The 13756-nt window shown below is 49.9% G+C and overlaps 1 protein-coding gene across 1 annotated transcript in view; it reads right to left on the reverse strand.

Annotated features, from left to right (window-relative positions):
• SEPTIN9 (septin 9) overlaps positions 1-9887 on the reverse strand; it is a 137386-nt gene extending 127499 nt beyond the window's left edge. Inside the window, exon 1 of the mRNA XM_086623885.1 lies at positions 9851-9887. Coding sequence (XP_086480011.1) covers positions 9851-9872 — 22 coding nt within the window. The 5' untranslated portion in view covers positions 9873-9887. The remainder of the gene's footprint in view (positions 1-9850) is intronic.
• Positions 9888-13756: the final 3869 nt, after the last annotated feature.

Below are 13756 nucleotides of genomic sequence, written 5' to 3' on the forward strand. Positions count from 1 at the left end.
TGAAGTTTAGTCCAGACACATATTGTGAAACAACTTTTTTACTACTGCCTCTCCACTAAGGCTTAACACCAGGACTCTTACTTTTCCCACGATGCTTAAAAACTCAAAGCCAAAAAAAACCACAACCCACCAAAAACCTTTAGCCAGAGACATCCCCCTCTCCTCCACATACACACTGTCCAAAAAGCCTGATATATATTTTAAAACATCAATGCCTGATGCTGATTTCCTAGAGAGCAGCTGGTACGTGAAGCAGCACACGGAGCAGAGCAGCTCTGCTGCAGAGGCACGTTTGAAACCTCTGCAGATGGGTCAAACTCACAAGAGCTGAGCTCATCTTTCCCAAGATTAACTCATCGCTCCCAACATTAACTGCAGAAATCAGCTGTCAGGTTATTTCACATCACTGTTGGGAGGTTTATCTGACAAAAGTCCACTCTGGGAAATAAATCACAGTCTTGCGCTGCAGCTGCCAAGCGGGACGGGAGAGACCACCCAAGCCATGACAGTCCCTGACAACCCCCAGCACCCACAGCCTTTCTGTGTTCCCATGTGGGACTTACCAACTGAAGCATCTCACTTGTCAGTACAGCAATTTGGGAAAGCGTTTACAGATGCAGATGTAGTTGAACGACAATTAACGTCAAAGGGCAATTAGCTACACTAAGTTAGTCCTTCAGGCTGCGTAAGCCTGAGCTGTTCAGTAAACATGCAACAGCTCTGAAAGTCATATCGTATCTGCTAAAACAATAATTTAATTATTGTTAATTAAATTATTAATTATTATTATTAGTTATTATTATTAATATGAGGTATTTGAAATCCCACAGTAAGATGCAGTGATTTTGGTACAGCTTAGGCACAACTCAAACTCGCATTTCTCAGTATTACGTGCAATTTGATAAACTGTACTCTCTTATACATGTGAAGGCAGGACATCAAAAGGGAAAAAACCCTTCACACAGCAGACAGGGCTGTAAAGGTCTGAATTTAAGGATTTCCTGGTGCTTCTAGCAACTGACCTTAGATAAAAGCAATACAGCACATGTGACTCCTCCTATCACTAGAACACTGAAAATCAGCGAGGTCAGAAACCCTCCTCAAAGCAAACCAGAGGATGAGGAGGATTCCGGCATTTCAGGCTTGCACTGGCAACATCAGCTTTCAAGGCTTCAAATTAAATTCTATGCAGGCAATGAATTATGTTTCATCCTCATTCCTACTGATCTAAATATATACATAAAGCTTTTAACTTTAAAAATTAATTGAAAGTCATCTTTGAAAAAAAAAACAGATATAGAATGTGAGGAGAGCGAAGCAGTCAGAGTGCCAGGGGCTGACAGTCCCCGGTCACAGACCTGGGCAGGTTGGGAGCTCCCACCAGTCGAGTCAGTGGGTGACACTTGGTTTTCTGCAGCCCAGAGCAGGCAAACCCAGCTTAACTCACAGCTTTTCATCAGCCTTAAACTCACTCGAACAAACCCCTGCCACCTCCCATGGTCTGCCATGTGCAAGTCCTTTGTCCTGACTTGTAACGCACCAAGATCTGTTAATCTTCTCAGCAACTTTTATTTGTACATGTCTAGGCGCTTACAACTCAGCCACTGAGTCATTCGACAACAGCTCTTGGCAGTAATTGCTGAGGGCATCTCGTCCTCGTTTCCTTTGTTTATTCTATCCGTTATATAAAGCTATAGGCAATGCCCATTTCCCTTGATAACATCAAGACCAAAGCAAACTTGCACCCAGAGGCCACTCTCAAGGATCAGGACTCCAGCTTGCTCCCCAAGTCCTCGAGCTCAGCATTTCCCTGGCATCACCGCCCCAGCCTGCAAAGGGATGGGACTCCAGATGAGCTGAGGGAACATCAGAGCATCTGGGACCATCCGTGTCCCCAGCAGCTGCTTTGGGGTCAGCCCTGCGAGGCCTCAGGGAGAGCTGCTGGGTGCTGAGCAATTCCCAAAGGGAGCTGGTTCCTCTGCAGATAATCTCTTGGTGAGCACTTTCTCCCTCGGGAACCAGAGCCAGAGCTCCGTTATTCCCTCGGTCCCCAGAACAGCAATACTCCCACACCAGGAAATTATGGACTTTCTTGAGCATTACTGTGACCTTTTTGATTTCCATTATGCCTTCAGCTGTCTCCTCCCACTACACTCCTTCTCTAAACAAATCTCAGAGCTGCACAAAGTGTTTCCTGTAAATAATATTCATTTGGCATGGACAAAGGAAAAAAAAAAGAAAAAAGGAAAAAAAACTTTTGCTGCTAGTTCCAGCTTGCAGTCATCCCTCCAGTTTAACTTCTATCTGTTCCACTGGGAACCTGAAAGGCAGCCAGTGTTTGAGGGAAATGGAGGGAACAGTTACATGTTGTGGGCATCAGATTTGAACCTGCCCTCACTGAAACCGAAAGTTCAGGTCACGGAGGTAACTCGTATCATGCTTCCAACTGCTGTAGTGCAGTGATCAGGGTTAACACTTGAGCAAGAACTTCATGAGCCCCTATCTGCCCAGCACAACCAGCTATTTGCATAAAAGTAGCATCACTAGATCAAACTTGTCCATCCTCCTGGAGCCATCCCACCCTGATACCAGCCTCTGCTCTAGCGATGTCCGAATCCCACTGAGCTCTGCACAGGGCGTCTTGCACATGTGACAGCGGAAGTTGCCTCACAAGCACAAAGCTGGAATTCCCTTTTGGGCTCCAGCAGCAATAGACTGGGTGCTCCGTCTCACAGCAGCTGCAGGAAAAGCCTGCGCTAGCACCGGAACGATGGGTTATGCAGAAGGAAGCAGCTTCCCAGGCAGCAGTAAATCCCTCTCAAGCACGAACCCTTTAAAGGGTGCTCCGAGTCATCTTTGTCACTGGTAAGTCATCGCAGGCCAGCGTGGGAACGGGCTGACTCACCAGTGACCGTGCCGCCTCTCTCCCACCGCACCTCCGCTCGCAGCGTGCGGTTTCCGTAGGGAACGAGGGCTGCGGGAGCACGGCCGCTCTTCCCGAGGACGCTGGGCCCGGGCAGGAAGGGAAACTCCCTGGTGCGTCCTCTCATTTTCTACAGACTTGCCCTGGATTTGGATCCCACCTGATGTTGCAAAACCCACGACATCTCTCAGCCAAGAGGGGACAGGTTTGCCTCCTGCAGAAAGCCCCAGGGGCTGGCTGGGAACCAGCAATGCTGCTTCAGGAGGGATTTCCCTGCCTCACAGCCGATAGTCTCTGTGGAACATCTTCCCATTCCATATGGCACCACTTCTTGCTCACCCCAGCATTTTGGGGAAGCAGATCATCACCCTGTTGGGCCTCACATGGCTTTTTGTTATTTTCTGCACACGTCTGCACATTGCAGTTTCTTTTTTGGCTTTCTCCACAGGCTGGATTCCCTTGCTTCTCTCCAAACTCTTTCCTAACAGATGTTGGGATGTTTCACTGAAGCAAAACTCTACAACCACCTGCACACACCAGCCAAATCTGGCAATGGCAGAGCACCCAACCAAACCTGTCCCCCTGATCCTGCCACCCCAGCACAGCATGGCACTGCCACAGGAGAAGTTTTTTTCTTAACAAGATGGCATCAATCACGAGCCGTCAGAAACATGTGACGGCAGATTGCGCTGACATTTATGGCAATGTATTCTGTCAGCAGGCAAGTAAAATATAACAATTGTGCTTTTTGATTGGCCATCCCACCGTCCCACCTCATTTTTTGCAGCAAGGAAGTGCAGAGGTAAGTTTGCCAGGACTGAGGCCAGCTGCCATCAACAACTCTGGCTATCTGCTAAGCCACAAAAACAGACTGCGAGGCCCTGAAGGCAGCTGAGAACGGTCGGTCTGAGGATCAGGGTGTTTCCATCCATCAGAGGCTCCAACAATTCATAGCGTTCTAGGAAAGTTACAGGTTTACTACCACAAGAGAGGACAGGCACATTAAATCTAGTTTTCTAAAGCATACCTTTTTCATTTAAAAAGCAATCAAAATCATTGTTAAAGGTTTTTAGCCGTTAACCACACAGCAGCAGCCTGGGCAATGCTGCCTCTTGGCCAAGGAGCACAGTTTTCGACACTGTCCTGCTCACACAGCCTTTGTCTCTGCCAGAGGTGTGGGGAGGGATGGACATGCATATTTCGACCCTGCATCCCCAAAGCATTCAGGGCAATGGTACCCATTCCCTCTGGGCATCTCTAAACATTGCTCTAGCTCAAACAACAACCCTGGAGGCAGCAGCCAGCAGGAATGTCAAAGGCCAGTCCAACCCTGCATGCAGGGATGGGGAAGTGACTCAGGCAGGAGCAAGGAACAGTGTGATGTGATAGATGGAGTAGTAAAAAAAAAATTAGATGAAGGGAGTGGGGGAAGAAAACCCATCAGGCAGAATGTGTAAGTGTGAGTGGGCACCGTGGCTGCTGATCACTGTTTGGAAAGCAAGTGTGAAGCAGGGAGCAGTCAGAGATGGGGTTTTCCAAAACTGAGCAAGTGTTTGCCATGCAGGAACTGTGTCATGTTTGTTCTCTCTTTGGGGGTTTGGGAGTTCAAAGCAAGGACAGGGGGCCATGAATATTTGTTATCAACCAGCTTTCACACAGATCTGAATGACACAAGATCATCCACGAAGCTGGCCAAGCCAACCTGCGGAGCTTTCAGCATCCTGAAAATAAGACTCAAAGACCTTTGTCTGTACACCAGCCTCCTGCTATTCTTGGATTATCAAGAAACAAGTTCATTTTGTAGTCCTCGTTATTTTCCTTCCTGCTACTTCAACAACACAAGGTGATACAATGCCAACACAAAACCACATCGTGCAAAACTTCCACAGCCTCAGGCAAGGGACCAGTGTTCGTGGGGCAGTCCACCTCAAAAGCACTGCCAGCACCACCATTCCTCCTCTTCCCTCTACTCCTGGGCTCCAACAACTCTCCACTATAACCCTTTTCCTTCCCCTTCGCATCCCCTACACTCACACTGACTTTACAAAGGCTTCAGCTCTGCTCTGCCACCGATGGGAAAAGCAAGAAGCCCTGGCCAGGCTTCACTGCTCTGCTCAAGTGCAGAGACCTGGAAGACGGAGAAGGAAGGGATGTGGCAGCAAAGAGCCAAAGTGGCACCCCCTGAGCAAGGTGAGACAGGAGTCCGTGGTAAGCAACACAACAACCCAGCACAGAAACTTTTGCCTTTAATAAAATCAGAGACACACAAACACCAGCTCAACAACCCGCATGCTGGGATCTGCAGGAACCTGCTCCACTGCCCGTGGCTCCGGTGGCAGCTCTGTCCCACCAAGCGGCGAGGATACAGGATGAAGCAGAAACCCTGGCACTTCTGAGTGCAGCAGAATTTTTCTGCTCCTGCTATTCTGCAGAAGCCTTCCTGAAGGCTGATGCCTTTCCTTACTACACCGTTTATTTGCACCAGCATTACACACCCATGTCAGTGGCTGCTGAGTCTCTTCATTCACCAGCTTGTTACTGCAAAACTGCCAAATTACTGCTTTGGTCTCAAGCCACAGAGGCTAAAACTGCAACAGAAACACCATGGATGTGCTTTGGTGCGTCAGGCACAGGCAGGGCTGTTTCACACAGAGAAAACAGATGGAAACGGGGCAACGGGACAGTTCATTCATCTGAGCTGGTGGAGGCATTGCTTGCACTGAGTTCAGGTTCTGAGCAATCAGTTCAAACAGCCACAGACTGAGGATCCAGCTTCTTGCGGTTGACTGCAAATCCTCAGTACAATAATTTATTTTTTGGAATGATAGCTCGTTGGCCCAGCAATGCAGGGTTTGGGGGTAAGAGCTAGCTGTGAGTTTGAGCTGAAAAAAACAGCTTTTAAATTTTTATTATTTCAAAACAAACTGTTTCAAATTTCTGTTCAAAATTACGATCTAAAATTAAATGGGTGTTTTTGTTGGATTCAAGCAGTATTTTCTCCTTGATTCTGCCGTTTGGCCAGTGAACTAAAATTTAAAAAAAAGAAAAAGAACAACTGTTCGTTTTTCCATGGCTTAGACAAACACAGTGCCAGTTAGCTGCCAGGAGAGTGGTCCCATTCGGGAGAGAAAACTGGGGCTCTGTAAACACCAGGTTTTTTCTGCCCCACCCAGCAACTTTGACAAGGAGGTTAAAAGCTGCTGAGGGAATCACGCTGGGCCTCCCTCCTGCAGTATCAGTCTGAAAAAGATTCAGTCTCAGTTTTTCCAGATCAGCTCAGAAGACCAGCTGCAGCCAGAGATGTACCGAGGCCCCCCTCAACAGGCAGCACCCATCCAGCCCCAGCCCTTGATGCTTATATAGGGGGGGGCCAAGTCTACCCACCACTTCTTCACTGCACTTTGGTGAACTCCTTCATTTACTGCCAGACAAGCACTTGCTGCAGCACGTGTCCCTGTGCTATCGCAGCCACACACCGCAGCTCTCCTTCATCCCCACCAAGAGCTCACCTGCTTTTCTCCACCAGTTGCAGGTACTGGAGCACACTCAGGGAGCCCTTTGGCCGTGTACAAACCCGACTTGCCCTCCTAATGCCTGTCACTGCTGCTGCCTTGGAGCAGGGCTGCAGGTGCCCAACATCTGCAGGGTGCTGTGCAGTGTCAGCACCAAGGCAACACAATAGGTCTGGGGCAGGAGGGGATCCTGAGACACTATAAAACTAATCCATCAGGACAGAGCTCTTTCCCCACTAAAGCTTCCCAGTCTAGATAATGCCAACAACTCGAAATTGACTTACATCCTATTGCCCATGTTTTATAGGGAATCATTTTGCAAGACATGATATGACAAAAAAATGTCCCCAAATCCTAACGCGAGGATCAGATCAGTTTTGTTACTCCCGCATTTGTTCCTATAGCCTTAGCTCATGTATGAGGAGCTGTTTCTCCCTATGTGTCTAAGCAATAAATTAGGAGTCCAGTTTAGATAAGGGTGGGTCACTCCTAACCACTATGGATAATTTTGGAAGCAGTGTAATTAGGGCAATCCTTATTTCAGTGCATGTCAGCATCTTACATAAACCTGAAATCACAAACAGTCCTTGGTCAAAACAGTTTGCACCATCCTTGAAAATACCTATAAATCATTGTGTCATTTATCATGAATCCTGTCTATTGCTTCTTGGGCAAGGCAATTGTACTTGAGTAATGGAAAATGAGATTCAAAAAATCCTTCAAAAAATAGTATTCCAGGACAAGTAAAACATCTCAAAACAACTCTCCTTGCCTCAGGAACCTGAAATAATAGACATCCCTAAAGCAGACATAGAAGAGCTGGCTTTGATAGCTATTACTGCTCGTTTTTAACTTGCCATGTAAAATCGCCTTTTCACCCTTTCCCCTCCTCCTACTGTTGCTGCCAGGAAGTTCCAGGAAAAAAAAACATGCTACCAGGCTGAGCCACACGCTCCCGCGGCTACGGCACAAAGGTCTGAGCCTCTCTCTGCTGGTAAGAGGTAACACATCCGAAGGCAAACTCTTTATCCCAACCACACCTACATGGCATGTGCTCAAAAGTCACAGCAGATGGGTAATGATTTCCCCTGAAGTACTTTAGAAAAGGTAACTCCAGTCCGGGGTGGGGAGCAGCCTGCCAACAGGACAGAGCTACGGCAGGAAGGAGCTGGAGCTTCAGCCTCATGAAGCCAAGTGAGATTCTCCAGCTGGGTTCAGTCAGACCCTGGTGCACAGAACAGATTCAGGATATACTGGGGAGCAAACAAGGCCATCAAGGGATGCTCCCTAACCTCAAAGAGTGTTTAGAAAACACTTGTTGTTTCCTTTTGTCATCATTTTCAGGAGATTGTCTGCCAGGCACTGCGTTTCCAGCCTGTCAGGGGTTGTCAGCGCAGTCTTTGCAGCTGAGAAGTCACTTTGTCACCTCACCAGTTTCTCTGGCAGTAGCAAGCTCAGAGGCTCTGCAGCACTCTCTATTTCTTACTCATGTCTTGGAGAAGTAATCTGGATTCCCAGTGAAACTCCCTAAAGCAAGTCACCACCACTGTTCCCCAGTTTGTAAGACCACCAGGTTTATGGGACACGCAGTGCTGGCTCTGCCCCACACCCAGGTGGCAGGTCTCCAAAGGCAGCCTCCCCAGCACGGTGGGTGATTCATCCAGTGCCTTTCTGCCCGATGAATCAGCGAGAGGCAAGGCCCCAGCCCAGCGTGGCCAGGAGCTGCGACACCAAAAGCAGAGCCCTTGCAACATGCAAACAAGAGCCACTCAGAAGAGCTGCAGGTGCTTTTTACAACCTTAGTGGTAGCCACAGTGCAGTTACTCTGTTCCTTCAATGTAGTGTGTCCTGGCTGGTGCAATTTTTCAGTTCATTTTCCTTAAATAACTGCCCTGTGCCAAGAGAAATCTCAAGGCAAACAGAGTGTTTCCAAAACACAACTGCAATCCCTTTTGAACTAAAGGTACTGACCAGATGTCGGCTGACCTCAGTTGCAACACCACACGAAGGTGGGTTTGGACACTGACCAGATACACAGACCACAGCTTCACTCCAGCACAATCAACCCAAAGCAAGCAAAGCAATCAAGGACCACTTTGTCTCATTAGCAAAAGTCATAATATTAGGTCACACAATACTTGACAGCCAGTTATCTCCAGAGTGGTTCTTGCACTGCTCCTGTCTGCTCCAGGGCTGCTTTAGCCACCGCCTGCACCTCAGGAGGTCTGTACAAATAACAGGCTTCCCTACGCACAATATACAACCGTTAATACTCACTTTAATCCGTTACAATGTGCTAATAATCGTGCTTAGGCTTTCTCAGGTTCCAGTATACAGGCCCTAATAAAACCTCCCTGGCAGTCCATTTAGCAATGCTAATGAGAAAAGAGAAACATCTAAGAGAAACTACTAATTAATTTTAACAATAAACAGGCAGCAGCATCGCACAGGGAATTTCCCGAGTGAAGACAAACCCCCAGCTCCTGTGACTTATGAGCTCAGGCAGAGCCCAGTTGGCCACGACGTGGCTTAAGTGACTCGCAGCACAGCAGCTGCCCCGAACACCCCTGCGGTGTGGCCAGATGTGGGACTCAGGACATTAGGGAGAGACCAGCACAACACTTTGTCCCCACAGCAGCCAGAGTGAAGTGGGGCAGAACCAGGCTCATGGGCTGGTAGCTGGAGCCAGCAGAAGGCAGCTGCAGAGCGAAGTCCTGCACCTGGAGGAGCTGCCAGAGGCACCTGAGCTTTACAGGGTGAGCGATGAACCTTTCGTAGGAGATGTCCGCTCTATCACACACCAGCCACTTCTTGGGACTGTTGGCAGGATTTCACAGAAGGCTCAGAGAAATTATATCGGTCATGGTCACTTGCTTCCACGTTAGCTGGGGAGGAAGGAGCCCGCGAGAGCAGAGGGCACAGAGCCCTCGTCCTGCAAGGCAAGACCAGAAAAGCCAGGACAGGGAGCAGGGAGAGCAGCATCCCACAGCAACAGGGGATCCCAGCCTTTCCATCCCCAATTTGGAAACCCCTCCAGTCCCAACAGCAGCCACCATCACACACAATGCCACCATCCTGTTTGACTTTCAAGCTGCCGCCCGGCACTGGAGCTCACTCCGTGCTGGCACAGGTGCCTTCCAAATAACAAGCTCCACGCCACCAGCACCGAGTTTTGCCTGGAACAAGCTGCTCCCTGGCTTTGTTTTGCTTTTTAAGCCTTTTCCGCTGACCAGCAGGTTTGTTTATGCCCAGTGAAACAGCCACTCGCTCCATTAGAGCCGCTTAGAGAGAGAAAGACTTGTGCAAGTTGTATTTTTAGGGTTGGGGTTTTTTTTAACCCTTTTCTTTGCCCAGTACAGACACAGGAGGAGAGAGCCGAGAGGAGGAGGAGGCAGCGGGGCGGCCGCTCGCTCACCTGAATACGAGGATTTCTTCATGCCGGCGCTCGGAGCGGTGCCCCACGAGCGGGGCCGGCCGGGCGCGGCGTCGGGGCGAGCGGCCCCGCGGGCGCGCTCCCGTTGTCGGGGCGGGGACGCGCGCTCCGCCACCGCATCCACGCGCGCGGCTGCAGCCGAGGGGCAGCCCAGCGCTCCCATTAATTAGCGCGCACCTTTCCTCATCCCGCACACGGCGACGGGCTGTTCCAACTCTCCCGGCGCCCGCGGGGGTAGAGCGGGGCTCAGCCTGCCCGCCGGCTGCGCGTTATCCCCTCCGAAAACAAACGGTCCCTCGGGGATTACTCCTGCCAACTCCCAGCCCTGGAAATCCCGGTGTATTTAGCCGGTGCAGCAAAGGGAAGGGAGGGAATTTCACGCCTCCGAGCCCGGCGCACCCCACGGCTTTGATCCGGCCAGCGACCGGAGCCAGCGCCGCGCTCAGCCCAGCCAGTTCGTGGTGGTGCAAAGTGCGTTACCGGCCCGTCAGCACCCCGCGGTGTAAACATCTCTTTCCTCTTCAAACCCACACGGAAAGGGCTCATTCAGGACTAAGTTGAGCAAAACGCTTGTTCGTGCTTACATGAGCAGAGCTACATGCGAGCGGTTACTTGGTGCTTGCAGGGATGCAGAGACCCCATAACCAGCTCCCCAGAGCACTGGGACCTGGCATTACCCCCGGGTTACGGGGGATGAGGAGGCTCCATTTGGCTGTTCCTAATCTGCCGAAGCCCAGAGCGCAGACACGCTCCTCATCGCTCCCTTGTGAAACGCACGTTGGACAATTAGTTATGCAAATGCAATAAGCTGGTGGCGTTATTAACACGGGCAGGAAGAAAGAGGAAATTAAGCGTAGCTATGACTAAAGGCATACTGAAGTGCAGGAGCCTGAACTGCTGGGGGAAGGACTGGACTGATCACTGGAAAGATTCCCACAGCCTGCTCGGGCAAGACACCCATGTGAAGGTGTGGAGCACAAGTCCCATCCACATGAGAAAATTCCACAAACTCAAAAGTCACGATTTCGGTAGGAAAAGCTTTCTATTTGGTTTTAGACTTCTACAGTAGGAGAAAAACTGCTCTGTCCCCCAGCCCTAACCCTGGCATTGCAGAGGGACAGGGGACAAGAGTAGATGAGCTGGATTAAGATGATACCGTCCCATCAGTATTTGTTCCTATTTCTCAGCCATAGATCATCATCTCTATAACAGACATTTTAAATAGGATTGTATGAGCCTCGCTCAGGCATTTAGTGCAAAATCTGAAGAGCCAGAAGAAATCACTGGGGCATTAGGTGCAAAGCAGCCAGACTTTGCACTGAAGCAGTTCAGGAGCACTCACACATTCCCAGTTTCTCAGCAGCAACAGCTCTACCCACCACTGCACAACTACACTGCATCACTGCAGTCTCCCACAGGGAGATGTCAGTAAAACACTCCATCAAGAACACTTCTGAACCACCAAAGCTTTGTTCCTTAAGTAAACACACATCTAAGCCCATAGTAACAATGTATTACTCTTTCTGCAGGTGCTTTTGAAATCATTAGTCACAATTTATGGAGGAGAAACAATAGCACCACAACTTGCCCCATCTCGTATGCCAAGTAAGGGCAAAGCCAGGAGCAGGATCCACTCCTGAACGCCAATGCCCATGCTCTTGCCTGGGCACAGCTACTTTTAATACTCAATATTAATGGGGATACACTTTATAGAAAAATCAAAAGACAGCTTTCTGTTCTTCTCACATATGGGTATGTGCCTGCGTGCCTGATTAAGTGTGATTACATGTGCACGGTTCCACACGTGTGCACGATTATGTGTGCAAAGTTTGCCTGTGCCTTTGCAGAGCTGCTGGTGAGCTGCGTTTTTGGAGCTGTGGCTGTGGTACAGCCATCTGATCAGCTTGACTGCACAAATACAAACAGCAAATTGTGGGGCAGGCTTTCTAATACAGGGCCAAACAAACACGATGAGATAGAAAATGGCTGAAGGGATTTTTTTTTTTTTTTCCTGAAATACTGCCTGACAAAGAATCCTTTTCTTTGGCTGCCTGGCCTCAGAATCACCAAGAGAATCAGTTGCTTGGCTCAGAAGGGCAGGTTAATCTTTAATACAATGCAGAGCCCACAGGCTTCAAATAGGTAAGTCATTTATAGCTTCCTCCCCTCCTCCCCCCGCCCCTTTCATAAGATTAGTGAGGGAATCAGACCTCTGGCTCAGCCCCACTGCAGCACAGACAGGCACCGTGTGAGCCTCATGCATCCAGCCCTGCCAAAACAGCTCGGATCTGACCTGCCGTATGCACCCGTCCTGTGCCAGCGCTGGACATCCCTTCTGCCAAGTGCATCTCACCCTGGCACTCCTATGCCAGCACGGTGCTGGCAGAGGCAAGAGCTGACTGCTTTTCAGAGAGGCCACTCTGACCTCGCTTGTCTCCATCTCAAGGTGCCCCACTCCATGCACGCTGCATTGATCTTTTCCACAGGGCAAGGGTGGGCATGCTCCTGTGAGCCCAGTGGCACCTGCACCCACCAAGGCTGCACCTCCTGCACCAGCTGCTAAGCCTCACCCAGCTGTGAGGCCCTCAGCAACTGGTTCTTCATGGCTTAGTCTGCAACATGTGTGTTGCAGTTTCATGTCAGGCATGAAAGGCATTTTCTGCAGGTGGTATGTGCTGTCTCTCCCCCAGCAGTATCCTCTAGGCAAGCATGTTTCCCAGCATGTGGGAGTCCTGCACCAAGATATGCAATCTCTAAAATTAAACACAATACAGTCATCAGAGGAGCAAGAGAGATGAGCACCACCAGCTACTTAAGGTGGGCTGAGGCAGGGAACCAGAGGCCCAGGAAAGGGTAACAGTGAGATAGAGACTGAGGGATGCAAGAGCACCAAGTAATGCATACTGGAGTGAGGAAGAAAGTATAGAAATAAGGAAAGCGAAAGCCCCCAGAGAAAACACGGCAATCTTACAGGCTAGCACGAAGTAAGACATTAAGGTATGCCAAGCCATGTAATTGCATCTCTCCAACTGACTCAATCTCTCAGACCAAATTTCTCATCTTGCAAAAGGGGAGGAAGGTTGAGTTTTCCCAGGGAGAGGTGTGGGGAGGCTGTGCATTACTCAGTGCTGCCCTGGGGCTCAAAGGCATTGCCTGGCAGGCAGTAGTGGCGGTTATGGCAGAGAACAGAGCTCCTCAGGTAACCAGCAACAAGGACAAGCAGGAGTTTATGCTGCAAAGACTGCCAGAGAGCAGCAAAGCAGATCTGAGCCTCCTCTTTGGGGAACAGTATCTCTGGACTGATTCAGAGGTAGAAACTCAGGTGTCAGGACTATAAACCATCCACATCTCCCTCTCCAGCTCTGTCTAGTTTATATATGATCCTCCAAGCTTCCTTTTCCTGACCAATTGCTTTGTGGCTGCAAGGCTGGAGAGAGGATGCAAAGTTTCCCATCCAACCCTGCAGCAGCAACCCATCCTGCCCAGAGCTTGGAGGCAGCTGCTGAACTGGACACGAGATGAGCAGTGGAACTGCACCCCAGACAGAGATCATTGCAAAATCTCACAAAACCCACCTTGTGGAGCCCCTGGATTCAAGGGGAAGGAAGTAAGAGGGGAAGGGGACCATGCAGAAGATGAGACCCTCTGGCTTTTGGCCAAGAAAGGGCTACTCTCACTGCCCAGAGCCTGCGATTGCCCAGGCAGACTTAGGGTGGAACAGGACCTGACTCACCCACATACCTGGGTAAGTACAACAACTCAGAGGCACTAAGTCAGCAGGAAAGGGCCAGGCAGTTCAGGCAGCACACTGAGCCCAAGCACAGGAGCTCTGTGCCAGCAGCTCAGCTCAAGGCAAAGTTCAGTCCCTGCTCTGTGCTCTTTGCAGTG

The sequence above is a fragment of the Tauraco erythrolophus genome, chromosome 20 (assembly GCF_009769465.1).
Source record: "Tauraco erythrolophus isolate bTauEry1 chromosome 20, bTauEry1.pri, whole genome shotgun sequence".
In the NCBI taxonomy this organism is placed as follows: domain Eukaryota; kingdom Metazoa; phylum Chordata; class Aves; order Musophagiformes; family Musophagidae; genus Tauraco; species Tauraco erythrolophus.